At 41.8% G+C, this 16,966-nt stretch overlaps 1 protein-coding gene across 1 annotated transcript in view; it reads left to right on the top strand.

Moving 5' to 3' along the window:
• SPATA17 (spermatogenesis associated 17) overlaps positions 1–15,999 on the top strand; it is a 72,899-nt gene extending 56,900 nt beyond the window's left edge. Inside the window, exons 9-10 of the mRNA XM_006761339.2 lie at positions 11,385–11,467; positions 15,702–15,999. Coding sequence (XP_006761402.1) covers positions 11,385–11,465 — 81 coding nt within the window. The 3' untranslated portion in view covers positions 11,466–11,467; positions 15,702–15,999. The remainder of the gene's footprint in view (positions 1–11,384; positions 11,468–15,701) is intronic.
• Positions 16,000–16,966: the final 967 nt, after the last annotated feature.

The following is a 16,966-nucleotide window of genomic DNA, read 5'->3' as shown; positions in this document are numbered from 1 at the left end:
TCCTCCCTCCACGTATCACTAAATTGCTCCTTTTAGTTTACAGGTCAGTTCAAGGAAAAAGACTTAAAAAACAAAACAAAACACACACAAAAAAACATAGTTTGGGCTTAGCAATACTTATCTTAATGCAAATAATTAAATAATGATACAGCCAAGGAAGGGGATTAAAAATTAAGAGAGTTTGGCAAAAATTTTAATGACACTGCATGTAGCCATTACACTATTGATTTTAGATAAACTTGGCCTATAGCCAAAGGACTAAATCAGTTTTGTTTTAAGGAAACTATGTAAGAGTCCCCTTCCTTCCATCCCTCTTCATTAGATTTCATGAATTTATATTGTGGAAAATCAAAAGTATATCCCCTTCATCCAGACTTGAGATGATATTGCTCTATTCATAAATACCGGCGATATGAATGTAGCTTCATAGATTGTTGAACACATGCGGTCTGAGAAGATTTATAAACATATTTGAACGATGTCTCCATCATAGAAATATACGGAACCACTCTTTTGCTGGTCTGCACAGTTAAGGAAGGAAGAAGCTAAAACTTGAGGCAAAGTACACCAACCCAACTTCTCAATATTTTGGAGGCTGTTTGAAAATCCTTATATCAATGAACTTGGGGTCCAGTGCATGAATTCATGCACCTTGAAAGGAACTGTGGTCAGGGAGGCTGCGGTAGGCACAGGGGCGGGTCTCGGCCCATCCTCTGTACCCTTGCCAGGCCCCTCCCGCTGTGACCCCAGTCTTCTGTCTGCTATCAGCCCAGCTCCCACTGCCACTGCTCCCACCCACCAGAAGTGGGTGCGAACGGCGGCTGCTGCCCCGATTGCCCCTCAGGAGCAGAGGGAGGTGGAGAAGCCCTCAGATGTGATGAGGTCAGGCAGCTGCCACTCGCACCCGCTGATGGCACCAAGCGATTGGGACCGGCACCAGCAGTGGGTGCGAGCGGTGGCTCCTGCGCTGACTGCGGGTGCAAGCAGGGCTGACACCAGCAGCAGGTGCGAGTGCCAGGGCAGGACAGGAGTGCGCGGGAGCAAAGAATTTTCAGTAAGCACCAGAGGCTCGTCCTGATGACAGCAACCAGCGCCCACCTTGGTCTGGTGCCCCTGCTCATTTGCTCCACCATCCCACTGCAGCCAAGGCCCGCCATGGTCCACACACGCCCTCTGGTGGCCAGCGCACGTCATAGCAACTGGTTGTTCAGTTGTTCCAGTTATTCTGCCTTTCAGTCTATTTGTGTATTAGCCTTTTATTGTATAGGTTAGGTGTGAGTCTTGGACCCTGCAAACAGGAAGAAAAACCCATCAGAAATTCCCTGGATATTAAAAGCGACTCTATGCTCCAACATGAGGCCGCTTGATGGAGGGGCGTGGTGTCACCCACGTCCTCTCCCTAATGCTAAAAGTAATGCACATGGACAGAGTGACAATCACCGCCCAGCCTCCCATCAGCAATAATTAATCTTTCCGTTAACAGAGGCCAGAAAAAGCCTCTCACCAGCCCCTTCGGAAGTCCGAGAGACCCTGTGTTTTTTGATGTTTGCATTCCGAGGAAAATTGTCCCCACCAGTTCTGACAAATTGCAACACCAGGCTAATTATGGCAGCTAATGAAGTGTGTGGAATGGTCACAGCTCGTCGTGAAACGGGTCCTTCAGCTTGGATTAGAGTCTCATCAATCACTTTTGTAAACTGATCCAGAATTGCTTCTGCCCGGTGCTTGGCGTTTTTAATGCTGTTTCTGTAATTGGTTTTCTCCCTAAAGCTTAGACTTGTTGTTGTTGTTATTTTGTAAATATTACAGTCTTGGGACCGGGCTTGCACAGGCTAGTTTATAAAAAAAAAAAAACACTTCTTATTAGGGATATCAGCAGATCAAGAAAGCTAATAAAAGGACCCCCAAAATGAAAGTGGATACACTGTTTCAGTCCTGCTCAAAGGTGAGGCATAGTCATGTTGAGCAGCATGTTTCTCAAATGTAGATGTAGCGCCACATGCAATCACAGTTGATGGTTAGCGACAGAAGTTCCCGCTAGAGTTTCTAAGAAATAAATACGTAGATGGTCGTTTATCGTCAGGGGAGCAGAGCTGCCTGTTCATCGTCCAGCATCGTTTTGTACGATGTCTACGTCCTGGATGAAGCCAAACATCTGGAAGCACTGAGACCAGAGTTCTGTGTCATCCTCAGAGCTAACCTGGGATGGTGATGCTATCATTTCCTCTCAGTTTACAGACTAGAAAATAAAGCTACTCAGTGCTGATGTCTAGATTCTTAATAATTATGCTTTATTATCTCAACTCGCTCTTTCAACCTACTTTCCCCTCCCGTATGCCAGTCTCTAAGATTTTATCAATTCTTTCCAGATGTTTAGAAGACTTACTGGGGAATCGTGTCACTATAGAATATTGGAGCTGGAAGTCGTTAAAAATAATTGAGCTCTGGCCCAGCTGGTATGGCTCAGTGGTTGAGTATCGATCTATGAACCAGGAGGTCACAGTTCAGTTCCCAGTCAGGGCATATGCCCGGGTTGTGGGCTCAAGCCCTAGAAGGGGGTGTGCAGAAGGCAGCCAATCAATGATTCTCTCTCATCATTGGTGTTTCTCTCTCTCTCTCCCTCTCCATACCTCTCTGAAATCAAATAAAAATATTTTAAAAAATAATTTAGCTCTTAAAAACAAGAATATATGCATAATGTTGTATGTTGTATATGCTTAAGCATCTAAGCATAGATACATCAATATGTCCTAATAGGGCAAGGAATTATTGGGTTCTTGGAGGTTTGCCCTCCTAGGAACCCAGAGTTTTCAGTATGTAGTCTTTAAAATTATTGAAGTTTATACCATGTGTGTTATCATCCACTGAAAACATTTTTCATGATTTACCTCTTTACCCCTACATTTGCTAAACCATAGTTGGTTAACAGTTTTTAAAAATGCAATTTAAACACTCTAGCAGTTTCGGCCCAAATATAATACTAATGACATGTAATAAGAATTCTAACCAAATTTTAGTATGCAGTTTAATAAGAAAGTTACCTCATGCCTTCAATTTCCCCGGGTCCAAAACAGATACTATTATGAAGATTTGATGAACTAACCTTCATAAGATTTTGTAAGCTATGGATTCATAGAGATGGAGTTTTGCAGCGGCAGCTCACCCTTGGACACAAGTGAACTGAGTTCAGGTGCAAAAGCAATAGATCGTCTGTTCTGCATGTGTTTTACTTCCTCACTATTGGATCCTTCAGGTTGGGTTGGACTTGACTTAGGGTGATCAATTACGTCTTTTTATATTGCAGGACCAGATTCGTTATCAGATCCTTTGGAGACTAAGTTAGCATGAATGATGTTTGCAACAGCAAACATGCATATAAGCATAACCAATGGACATAAGACACTGGGGGATAGGGGAGGCTAGGGGTATTTTTGTGGCCCAGTCAATATAACGGTATGTAAGGAATGTTTCAATAAAAATTTCATAATTTAATTTTTACTATATCCTGTTATACATAATCTCTCTATATAAAAACCTAATATGCAAATTGTCCCTGTGGGAGTTCAATCACTTGCTATGATGTGTGCTGACCACCAGGGGGCAGCATGGAACAAAGGAAGGCCCCACCCAGCAGCTGGCAGCCAGGGGAAGGGAGGCCCTGATAGGCCTTGATTGCCGGCCAGGCCTAGGGACCCTACCTGTGCACGAATTCCGTGCACCGGGCCTCTAGTAATACATCCTATATAATAAAGATGTAATATGCAGATGGTCGTTATGTAACGACCAACTGTGCAATGGCCAGGTCACGGATCAGCAGGAGGGTGGGGCAGCGAACTACAAGCTGGTGGTGGAGAGCTATAGGAGGGGGCAGGGCAGCAAGCTATGGGGGGGCGGGAGTTACAGGAGGGCAGCAGCGAGCTACTGGAGCATGGATTCGTGTGCAGGGCTACTAGTAATGTTAATAATTTAGCTGTTTACCAACATAGAGAACTGTGGATTTGGGTCTTCTGTCTCCTTGGTCAAGTCCTCCTCCAGGCTTCAGTTAGAGGGCAGCACAATTCACCCGCCCTCATTGCCTGGCTCTCCAACACAAATCCTGGGTGGAAGTTTGAAGAGCGGAACACGTGTAGTCCTAACCCGGTGGTGCCTCCTCAACTCCTGTTTGCGTGCCCCAGAGGCCCCCGCATGCAGCAAGCCCCCGAAGACCCTATAGGAAGCCTTGCCTCCAGCGTGGTTTCTGTAGCTCCACCATTTAGTATCTTCCACCCATTATCCTGAAGGCTCCTGGGGAGGTAAAAATTCCTCTCAAAGAATTAATGACCCCAAAATGAATCCAACTCTAAGGTTTGTGATTAAGTGAAAAAGTAAGAAAGGAAGTTGTAGTAACTGTGTATGGTGTTGGGGTGGGGGGCATGGGGTGTGGTACTAGACTTATCGGGTATCACCTTGTAAGTTACATAAACGTCTAATAACCATTGTGCTGTGCCCCTGAGACTAGTATGATATTGAATGTCATCTTTAACTGAAAAATTTAAAACGAATTTAAGGAAGTGAGGAATTTCAGAGCAATTTACTTAGACTGAGAATGTTCTGCCGTTTGAAAACCTCAGAAGACGCACTGGGGTCACTGAGCCCAGGGCCCTCTTGTGATGACTTCTTCCACTCCCCGCCCATGAGGACGTAGATAGTGGTAGCGGTTGTTTTCAGTTTGCCTCCCACACCCTAAGCCAGTCCCATGGGCCATTGATAGCAGAGACAAAAAAAGGAGTTTTCACCAGGCCTCTAAATGTGAGATTCTTGGAAGAGAAAATTCTTCCAAGGCTAATTAACTAGCCCCCGTGATGGATAAGAGCTTAATGGGACATTGTGTGAGGTTAATATCCCCTAAATCACATTAACAGTTTTGAAAATTTGGATAGGCCCTAGCCGTAGAGTTGGAGAGCAGACGACACTAATTGAAATACCTTGGCCATTAACTTCCAAGCTCCTGGAAACTAATGGGTTTCTAGAAATATCATTGATGAGCAACACCTATGTCATAATCTATGTTAGCTAAACATATATCAACATAAGAGATACATAAAGTATCGCACATTAATGTCCTAAACTACATTGCTAAGTAATGTTTGCATAAAAGAATCTACACATAATTATTTCAGTCTAGCATAGTAATATTATATTCATGGTAAAGTAAAGTTTTAATGTGGCTTTTCAATATTTCTTTTCCTTTTCTTAAGTAAAGTGAAGATATATTGTCAAAATTTTACTCAGTAGTATTGAAAAAAATCAAGACCATTCTGCTGATTATTTGTTAAAAAGAAACTATGAATTACCTCTGTAAGATTTTGATTTGTTTAAAACACTTTTAATTTATCAAGCTTAATTCAGAGATGTTTTCTATTTATCACTTATATTAACCTTCAAATTGCTAATGGCTATAAGGCATGTGAATACACTAGCAAATTATTTTAGCCTGTTGCATCAGTGCCAAATCTGAACTACTTAGAACCTGTTACTTTTATACTTTTTACATTCTTTCTTATATTGAATTTATGTTATCTTTATATATAAAAGCCTAAGCAACTGTTCAACCATTCGGCCATTTGACCATTTGACTGTTCAACTGGTAGCTATGACACGCACTGACCACCAGGGGGCAGATGCTCAATGCACAACTCACAGTGCACAAATCCATGCACTAGGCCTCTAGTATTTCTTATAAAAAGGATTTCTTCAATAGAATAGCAGATGAAGTAATATTACAGGAGTGGTTAGCCTACTTAACCAGCCAAAGTTTCTCAAGTATTTTTTTTAAAATATATTTTATTGATTTTCTACAGGGAGGAAGGGAGAGAGATAAAGAGTTAGAAACATCAATGAGAGAGAAACATCGATCAGCCGCCCCATGCACACCCCCCACTGGGGATGTGCCTGCAACCAAGGTACATGCCCTTGACCGGAATCGAACCTGGGACCCTTCAGTCCGCAGGCCCACACTCCATCCACCTAGCCAATCTGGCTAGGGCTCTCAAGTATTTTTAGGGATTAATTGAATGTAGTTCATTTACTAAGGATATCATATATTAATGGTTTAGTTGTAAAGTACAATTTAAAAAGAGATATCAACTAATTAGTAACCGTTATTATCTATTAACCACGATGAGACATGCTTGTTTTTTTACTTTGTTTCTTATAAATTCTTGTCTGTAGAACAAAGGAGGTATAATTAAAAATACATACACAGTTGAATTGAACTTTATTCAAGACTTCTTTTCTCCTCTACTGTGTGACCGTGCCAAACATAGAATTTCAGAAGGCCATAATCATTTAAATTGTTCTATTTTTCTGTCCTCTTAATCTTGCAAACATTTTATATTGTCCAAAAATAATAATGAAGGAACGTATTAAAAATTGAGATGAAATTCTTATCTATCAAATGTCAGTGTCCCCGAATTTAACAGCCTTTCATTTATAGAGTTTAAATAAATTAGGACTTAGATTCAAACGTTCCGCAATAAATTGTGCTCTTAATGGCAACAGCAAATAAACATCCCTTAGTGTTTTGAATACCAAAGTGATCTACCTGCACATGTTTTGGAGTTTAGACTCAGTAAAGTTCAGGGGCATCCATGTATGAAATAGCTTGTGAGGAAATTCCCATCGCTTTCTTCATTTGATTTCGTTTGGGAAAAGGACATGAGTTCAGAAAAATAGATCATCGCCTTTAGTAATTTGGGCTCAGATATAGACATTAAATATTGTACATCGACTAGTGAATGTGTATATAATTTTCTCAAAACTTATAAAGGAGTTGGCATTATAAAATACATTAGTTTCTCTTGACGATCTCATTTGCATTTTTATATGTTTTATTATGTAGACTTGCTTATGGGAAGCGTTGTTCAAGATGTCAGATGTAAGAAATGGAAGCAAAATGTTTTAAAAAATGAGCAAGTATATGTTTGCGTATTTTATAAAAACTATAAAAAACAGGGCATCAATTACTAAGAGGGATGCAGTTAATTAAAGTGTCCTAGTAGAAAGAAAACTTAAATCTAAGGGTAATTTTTGGTGCACTAATTCATTCTTTTTTGCTCTGTTTTTACCAAGTAAAACATGTGCCTAGTTGATGTAAGTATGTTCAGAGATTTATGATGCTGGGTGGTGTACTCCTGCGCCCCACCCCCACCCCCATACCTGCCCCAATTTTCAGGGTAGGTCCTCCTTCCCAGAGGCTACTTTGAACTCTGACCTTCCAGTTCAACCCCAGTGCTGAGCGTCCTGGGCTTAGGGAGGAAGAACAGGATGGAATTTCATTGATCTGTTCTCCCTTCCTTTTTTTTATTTTTATTTTTAGGGAGAGTGGAAGAGAGAGGGAAAGACAAGAGAGAAACATTGATGTGAAAGAAACACATTGATTGGTTGCCTCCTGCACAAGCCCTGACCAGGGCCCTGGACAGGAAGGACCCTGCATCCGAGATATGTGCCCTTGACTGGAATCGAACCTGGGACCCTTTGGTCTGCATGCCGACGCTCTATCCACTGACCCACACCGGCTAGGGCATGTTCTCCCTTCCTTTTTAAGTCTGGGATGCTGCCCCTCTCTGGCGGGACATAGAGTATGATTTGGGCTCCCTGCTGTTTCCTGGTATTCCTGCAGATGCCGTTTTGTAGATGTTTATAATCATGCAAGTTTGGGGGGCAGGCGGGGGGGGGGGTCATTTCTGAGGACAAGGCAGGAAATTAATTGCTCTGCCAGCTTAAAACTAGAAGCTTTCCCAACGAATGATTTTAAAATATGGGTGTATACACCTTTCACAAAAGAGGGTTTTGAAATAAGAGTGATGTTTCCAAAAACAGAACACCCAGAACATTTTATTCACGTATATTCTCACGTATATGTGAGAATTCTCACATATATGTGAATGTGGGAGGGGTGGATATAAGACAGAAGGCCAGGATCCTGCCGTCACTGATGCAAAACAGACACTGGACCAGGGCTGGGAGGAGCATGATTGGGCACCGGTGCTCAGTGCGGGGAGCTGGCATTTCCATCTGCAGACGAAGGCTTTCCAAGAGGAGGTAGCCTTTATATGTGTGACAGTGTTTGGGGAGGATTTGCACCTCCTAAGAGCTTAATAACTGTTTATAAAGATTTTTTCATTGATTTTTAGAAAGAGAGGAAGGGAGAGGGAGATGGAGAGAAACATCCATATGAGAGTGAAATGTCCATTGATCGGTTGCCTCCCACGTGCACCCTGACCCGACAGAATCAAACCAGCAACCTCCCAGGTGCATGGCATGATGCCCAACCCACTGAGCCGCCCTGGCCAGGGCAAGGGCTTGCTAATGTTTTGCTGAATATAATTCATGCCGCTCAGCCTGGGTGGCTGGACATTTTTCTTTCCCCTTCTGTTCGTGGTAAATGTTCTTTTGTTCAATGCAATGTATCAGCAGTAGTCAGTTTCACTTATTCTTGTCTTAGTTTCCCTGAGAGGAATTAACAAAAGCCTTTCTATAGTGAAAAGGCACCAGTCAATGACAGTCACTGATAAATCCTATCAATAAAAAAAATTAAACAGTCCTTCCCGTGAGAATTTCATCCTGTTAATGATGCATGTATATTACTAGGAATTACAAATATCGGGTAATAAAGCTTCAAGTTCACACATTCCCAGATGTTCTTTGGGGGCCACTAGAGTAGTAATTTTTTTTTTTTCAAAAACGTCAGCAGTAATTAGAAATCTTTCATAATTTCTTTCAGAAACAGCCTTTGATTTTAATTCTTACTCTTTAAAAAAAAATTGTAGGCAAACACTGTGTCAGAACTATTGACATTTTTATAGCTTGACAAAAATTAAGCATAATTAAAATGAAATATTTGTTGCATAAATTAAGCCGCAATTAATATGTTTTCTGCCTCTGCTTGAAGGATAAGATTAAAACGGTGTTGTTAGCAGACTCCCTGCCGTGAGACTAATTTCTTGATTTTTATACCAAACATTATCATACATGTTTTCACACTGAAAGAATAAACCAACAAGTAGGAAACAATGTTTGATGAAAATGATAGACTACAGAAGGAAACACACTGACTTTTATGAAGGCAAGGCAATATGACTGTTTATTTTAAGGTTTAATGACTAGTTGATTCCCAGGGTAAGATTTGCACTTTTAAAGCCATTAAAATAAGTAGAAAATTGCCCTTCATTTCAGTTAGCTATTCCAAAAAAAAAAAAAAAAAAAAGTTCTTATTGACTTTAGAGAGAGATGAAGGAAGAGGGAGAGAGAAGAATTGATGAGAGAAATTGGCTGCCTTCTGCACTCCCCCTACTGGGATCAATCAAAACCCAGGCATGTGCCCTGACCAGGAATCGAACCAGTGACCATGAAACAATGCTCAACCCACTGAGCGGCACTGGCCAGACCACCTATGCCTTTTAAATGACCCGGTGTATTGCCTCACAGTGTTTGCTTCTTCAGGAGGTAATTAGAACATGAACAAGACATGGTATTTCAAGGCTCTCAGCTAACCAAGAAGTTATCATAAATTCCATCCCCCAAATCTCAGATGTAGACAATGTCAAGAAAAGTGGAGGGAAGATGTGCTAGTCGTCAGTGCTTCTCTGGGAGGGGGATCACTTTCTCACAGATTTCCCCAACCTTGACAAAAGTTAGTCATTGTCTTGGAAAGAAAAATCCCCCCGCTGCCACTTCCCCAGGCAATGCATTCGTTCTAACATGAATTTTTTTTCCAGCTAGTTACTTTTTTGTTGTTGCTAATCTTCACCTGAGGCTTTTGTATTTTTTTAGAGCGGAGATGCGGGAGGAGGAAAAGAGAGAGAAAGAAAGAGAGAGACAGACAGACATGGATTGGTTGCCTCCCACACACACCCTGACCTGGGCCAGGGATTGACTCTGCAGCCCAGGTATGTGACCTTGACCAGGAATCGAACCAGCGACCCTTCAGTGAGCAGGCCGATGCACTAACCACTAAGCAACACTGGCCGGGGTGGACCTCTCCAATTTCTAGGTGACGAAGCAGAGGGAGTTAGGAAGTGCTTCCGTTTTCTGGAACAGTATCATCTATTCCTTGTTTGGTAGAATTCACCAGGAAGAATCAAAGCCTGTCTGGGAAGGTTATTAATTACTGATTTGATTTTTTTTTCAATAGATATGGGCCTATTCAGATTATGTATTTCTCCTTTTGTGTGAGTTTTGGTGGGCTGTCTTTTAAGTAATTGGTCCAGGTCACCTTAGTTATCCAATGTGTGGTCCACTATTGCTCACACTTCTTCACTTATATCCTTTGAATTGAAGTGCATGGCACCAGTAGTGACCGCCCATCTCTCTTAGTAACTGTTACTAATTTGTGAGTTCTCTCTTTTTCCTCACTCAGCCTGGCCAGGTGTTTACCGATTTTATTGATCTTTTCAAAGAACCAGCTTCTGGTTTTGTTGACTTTCGCTCGTCTCTGTTTCAGTTTCATGGGTTTTGCTCCGATTTGGTTATGTCTTTCTTCTGCTGCTCAGTTTGCTAGTTTCCTAAAGTGGAAGTTTAGGTTATTGACTTCAGGTCTTTCTTCTTTTCTACTAGATGCATTCGATGCTTTTAAAGCATATACAGTTGGAACATATTTTTATCCAAAGGAAATGTAAAAAATAAAAGTTGAAATGTGCATGTATTTCATCATATTTTTATTGAATTTATTGGGGTGACATTGGTTCATAAAATTATGCAGGTTTCAGGTATATGATTCTGTAACACATCATCTGTAGATTGTATTGTGTTCACCACCCCACGTCGTCTCCTTCCATCACCTTTTATTCCCCTTTATCTTCTTTTGCCTCCCCCAAACCCTTTCCTCTGGCAATTATACTGTTGTCTGTATCCATAAAATGTACATTTTAAAAATGAGTTATTTTACATATGAAAAGTATTATATAGCCCTGACCGGTTTGTCTCAGTGGATAGAGCGTTGGCCTGCGGACTCAGGGGTCCCTCCCGGGTTCGATTCCGGCCAGGGGCATGTACCTTGGTTGCGGGCACATCCCCAGTGGGGGGCGTGCAGGAGGCAGCTGATCGATGTTTCTCTCTCATCGATGTTTCTGACTCTCTATCCCTCTCCCTTCCTCTCTGTAAAAAATCAATAAAATATATTTTAAAAATAAATAAACAAATAACAGTATTATATTAAACACTAAATATAATTAATAAATATAAAAAAGATTAAACTAAGGTCATTTAAATAAAGCTAATCATTTCATTTCCTTTTTTGTGGTTAGTTATTGTTATATATATTTAAAACCAAGAATAATAATAATAATAATAATAATAAAAGTCAGTAAGGGCTCGTGGTAATCTTTGCTCTTTTTTTATTCTAGGATTTCCAAACTATATTGCCATCATTCGATCTCTTCTCCGAGTACGGAAAGTCATATTCAAAAGCTGGACAGATTTTATAAAGGTATGAAATTTTTTTTGCTCAGTATTTTAATTAACTTAACCATCGAGCATTTAAAAAGCCATGCTATATTAATATTAATGCATAACAAAGCCAGACACGTTTTAATTCTAGTGCAATGGGTTTTTAACATTAAAAAAAATCATTGGTTTCATTTTTCAAATCTCCAAAATAGACTAAAAAACACGTTAAGAAATAGAACTCACAAAGATCAGAAGTACGTTTACTTAATGTTAATGAACACAATAAATAATAATTTTACACTAGCCAGTGATAAAATATTGATGGTGTTCCAGAAATTGTTTTAAATTTCTCAATACTGTGTTGATACAGTTAGTTTAAGAGACTATATTCAATATGTGTGCTATTTGAGCTACTAGGTGTCTATGGAATTCCAAGTAAATAGTGTCTGGGGTCTCTGATTATCCCTGTTAAAGTACAGAGAAGAACAAAGACCTACATAAAATTCAAGATCACAGAAATAGCTCTCAGCATGGACTGTATTCACTGGCTAAGGTGTTTAAAAATAGAGGCGTGATTACAATCAGAGCGAGAGTTATAGGAAGTAATCTGGCATTTTCAGCCAAATTAAAGGAGGTATTGGATGAAGACAGCACAGATCACCACAGCTGAAGGAGAAGAGGCAGGAATGAGAAATCATGCGAGTTGGAATTCCCCAGGTGCCCCACCACCACCCCCAGGGCCACAGGAGAGCTCTGGTCCCCTGGGGAAGGCAGAGTAGATTGAGCAACTTATTTCCTTACATTTAGCATCAGTGTCACCTGTCCCCCCTTGTAACTCAGGATGCTTCAATGTGGAAGTCAGTGTGTTCAACACAAATACCACTACCTACTTTTTAACGACTTCAAAGGGAAAATGCGAAGGGAAATAAGACATATCTATACTAATAAAAGAGCAATATGCTAATTATATAGGACATCTTCCAGACATCCTTCTGGACGTCCTTCTGGACAAAGACACGGTGGCAGGGCCGAGGCAGAGGCAGTTAGGGATGATCAAGCCAGTGGTCAGGTGAGTGGTTAGGAGCCAGCGGTCCCAGATTGCAAGAGGGATGTCTGACTGCCGGTTTAACAGTCCCTGCGGGATTGGGCCTAAACTGGCAGTCGGACATCCCCCAAGGGGTCCTGGATTGGAGAGGGTGCACGCTGGGCTGAGGGATCCCCTCCCCTCCCCCCTGCATGAATTTCATGCACCAGGCCTCTAGTTCATCTATAATGCCCCGTGGAATTGTGGTTCCAAAGGTTTATAAAGTATCACTATCCATTAGAACATTTGTCTGGCATTTCTAACTCACAGTATAAAGCAGTCTAAGTAAAATCTTTCCTATCTGTGTGTGACTTAGCTTTTAATTCAAAGGTATATTCTGTTTGTAGTGGTGAAAGGTTGAAAACAAATTGAATACTAGATAATAGATGCTAAGTTAAATAAATGATGAGACATAGATCCTTACCTGATAATTTGAGTGGGGGGAGCCTTAATATTTGCACTTTTAAAGCCATTAAAATAAGCAGAAAATTGCCCTTCATTTTAGTTAGCTATTCCTTTAAAAAAAATGTTCTTACGCTTTCATGAAAAACATACTTTGCAAGTACTTCTGTGTTGCATATATTTGTATACATTTGTACATTGCAAAAATGTTAATGGAGTTATCTCTGGGTAAGATTGGTATCTAAGATTGTAGATACCGTTTCTAGTTCATGTGTCTTTGTACCCTAATTTTTTGAAAATGTATCTAATCAGACAAAAGCAACGTGTTAAGACAAAATACTCCAGTAGGAATTCCTTGCTCTTCCCTACCAATTACAAAAACAGCTTGACTTTATTCTATTCAACCATGATAATGTAGAGAAAATTATCCTTTTTTTTCTGAAGACAAAATAACTACTTGCTACATTATTTATAAGAAAGAAGGACGAGTAACAAATGTTTCGTATTACTTTTAATTACAACGAGCAAATACAAATATGTGACAATTTTTTTTAAAAAAATGCTTGGTAAGTCTGCTCTTGGATTTTCAACTATTCTGCAAATTGGAAGTATTATCAAAATGTCACCCCCTCCTCTCAGAATGGAAATGAATGTCTCGTGTTTAATTTTGGTAAGTGGAGGGGAGCTGCCCCAGCTACAGCTCTCCCCTCACGATGGCATTTCACCAAATCTGACAAAGTGCTTGTTCTGCGTAGAGAAGGCCAAGACGGGGACACTTGCCCCAAAGATGCCGGAGGAATTTTTAGCGCTCTCTACTTGATTGCTTTGGCTTCAAGGTAGTTCATCACTTGACGATATCTCACCCAACGTTGCCTCTCCCACCCATCCTGCGCTTGCCCATCAGTCCGATTAGAAACAGTGACGCCTTTATCAGATTAATCTCTCTTCCCTTCAGCGTGTCTGCGTTTAGGACAAAGAGAGCCTCCAGCAACCCACTTCAATTAGTCTACTAAGATTTCAGCCACCGAAACTGCTCAGAATGAATTGGATTTCAAACACACCCATAGAGGGCGTTCCCCCCAAAATGTATGCACACTTTGAATACTGAAAAAGGCAGTGCTTATTACAATACTTTTCATTTTCAAGATGTAATAGAATCTACAGTCATAACATGTGTACATTTTGGGGGGGACGCCGTATATTTTAAAATGTACTCTCTGGCTGGGATCATCTGACCCCTTTTAATTTTTCTTTATAAACTGCTCAGTTTGGTAATGATGGAGAGTTTCCCAGCATTCCGCCGGGTCTGAATCAGAAAGGACTGGCTCCTTCAGTCCATCCGACTCTTTTGCCTCCTTTAGCTGTGTTCATCTTTCTGGGCTGAGTAGAGATGTTGGTGGGGGGGGGGGGGTGGAGAGGGGGGCCCGTTGGCCAGTGGGCCGTGCACGGGGTGCCCCGAGTCTTCTCGAGTTGTGTACGTCTCTTGTCCCAAGTTCTTCGCCAGGTGTGTCAGGCCGCTGAAAGGCGTGGTTCCATCTGGAGGCCCGAGGAGATGAGTTTGGATGAAATTACCTGTTGTGCATGGAAACCAGGGTCCTGTCTTCCTGCCTCCTAGGGATTTGGCATCTGAATGACTGGAATGGCTGGGAACGGGAAAAGGAAAAGGGAAAATGAGTCTGGTTAGCACCTGCGTTGGGACAGGGGTGACATGTGTCTTTTTTTTTTTTTTTTAAGAGGAAATATGGTCTTAGCGGCTGTGTAAGGAGAGAGATAAGTGATATATGTGCTCGCCGGGGGTTCCGTTTCTAATTCAGCAAGAACACCTGTTGAACCTTGGCATCCAGTCTGGCGCCGTGTGGATGTATAACCCCTTTCAACCGTTTCATCAGAGTGAATGTGCAAAAATCAAACAAAACCAAAATCAAGATATCTTTGTTTTCTTACATATTTTTATTGATTTTAGAGAGGAAGGGAGAGGGCGAGAGAGATAGAAACACCCATGATGAGAGAGAATCATTGATCGGCTGCCTCCTGCATGCCCCACACTGGGGACCGAGCCAACAACCCGAGCATGTGCCCTTGACCGGAATTGAACCTGGGGCCCTTCAGTCCACAGGTCGACACTTTATCCACTGAGCCAAACCAGCTAGGGCTCAAGATACCTTTAGTATCTTCCTCTCGGTAAGGGTGTTCTCTGAATAAAGGCGCTGTAACGGTCCCCCAGCGTGCAGGAGGACGTTCGCCGAGTTTCTCTAGGGCAGTGGTGGCGAACCTTTGAACTCAGCGTGTCAGCATTTTGAAAAACCCTAACTTAACTCTGATTCCGTGTCACATCTAGAAATTTTTTGATATTTGCAACCATAGTAAAACAAAGACTTATATTTTTGATATTTATTTTATATATTTAAATGCCATTGAACAAAGAAAAATCAACCAAAAAAATGAGTTTGCCTGTCACCTCTGACACGCGTGTCATAGGTTCGCCATCACTGCTCTAGGGTCTGGGCAGGTTGGCCCAGCGCCTTGTGTGTCTGCACTCGCTCACCTTTGTTGATCAGGATCTGAGGTGCAGACAGAGGTCAGGGGTCAGGGTGGCTGCAGCAAGGCTAGCAATGGGGCAGCTCAGGGTGCGGCCCCCAGACCTCCTGCTGCGTGAACTCCGAGTGAGGAGGATGTGAGCAGAGAATTTGAGAACTGTATGTTGTTATTGGCTTCTTCCCCCTTTTTTTTCATCTCAGTGTTTTGTTTTTAGAAAATGTCTTCTCTCACTTTACTGTTTTGTTTTTAGACAATAAAAGAAGACAAAGTGTAAAATGAGGTTCAGGTGTGACGTGGTTGTGGAGTAGAAGACGCCACTGCCTGGCTGAGTCACCTGGACACAGTGTGTCAGCCTCTGAAGTCTCTGTCTGTCTGTGTCTTTCCCTCCCTCCCTCCCTCCCTCCCTCCTTCCCTCCCTCCCTTTTTCATCTGTTCAAAGAAGAAATGGGAACCCTCTATTCATTCAAAAAAAACTCCAGTTCTTAAAGGAAAATGCACATGAGGATCCTACAGAAACTGCAACATAAACCATACTTCTTAAGATTCAATAAACTCTAGGATTTTACAGATGACTAGTTTCATACAGTGTGTGAATAGGTGGACTTTTTACTTCTCACAACCACCGCCCCTGGTGACCAAAAGTGCCATCCAAAGAGTCCCCTGACGAGGCCATATTATGACCCCATCATCTTAGTGGAGAATCATTGATCGGCTGCCTCCTGCACACCCCCTACTGGGGATCCAGCCCACAACCCTTAACCGGAATCGAACCCAGAATCCTTTAGTCTGCAGGCCAACGCTCTATCCACTGAGCCACACCAGCTGGGATGTTGGACTCAGGTCCAGTGAGTGTTTGGCTCAGGGGATTAGTGGTTGCATCTGAATGGCGCCCCTGGTGGTGGTTGGTCACAGTCCAGAGGCCACGCCTTTGGCGGGAAACCAAGAATATACCCTCTCCAGCCTTTTAGCGAATAATTCCATCCTGTGGTTCAGATCGGGGTGGTGATGGTGGTCGCTTTTACCGTATTTTATGAGGCCCAGCAGAGCTAGCCCATCTCCTTGCACCATTGTTATGAAGGCGGAAAGTTAGTTTTTTTCATTGAAGGGAATAATTCCATTCTTGCCAGGCAGGGCAACAAACAAACAAACAAAAAACAAAACCAAAACAGCAAGAAAGGAAAATGAGATCTCATTTGGGGATGAAGAAACAAGTATTTCAAGGAGTTTATGATGGAGTCTAAGTAAATGCACCTGTGTGTAATGAAAATGTAGACTGTCATGAAAACGTTTGAAATACTGCAGCAAAAATTACACCTGGAAATTCTGTGCTCCCAGATCCTCACTACCGTCCTCTCTCCAGCCACTGGCTTATGAGACCAAACACACCCCTCCTTTTAGAGGAAAAAAAAGTGCAAAAATTACACCTGGAAATTCTGTGCTCCCAGAGCCTCACTACCATCCTCTCTCCAGCCACTGGCTAATGAGACCAAACACGTCCCTCCTTTTAGAGAAAAA

The sequence above is a fragment of the Myotis davidii genome, unplaced genomic scaffold (genome assembly GCF_000327345.1).
Source record: "Myotis davidii unplaced genomic scaffold, ASM32734v1 scaffold174, whole genome shotgun sequence".
NCBI classification, from domain to species: domain Eukaryota; kingdom Metazoa; phylum Chordata; class Mammalia; order Chiroptera; family Vespertilionidae; genus Myotis; species Myotis davidii.
Note: the sequence above shows the minus strand (reverse complement) of the source record. Positions and strands in the feature narration are given on the sequence as shown.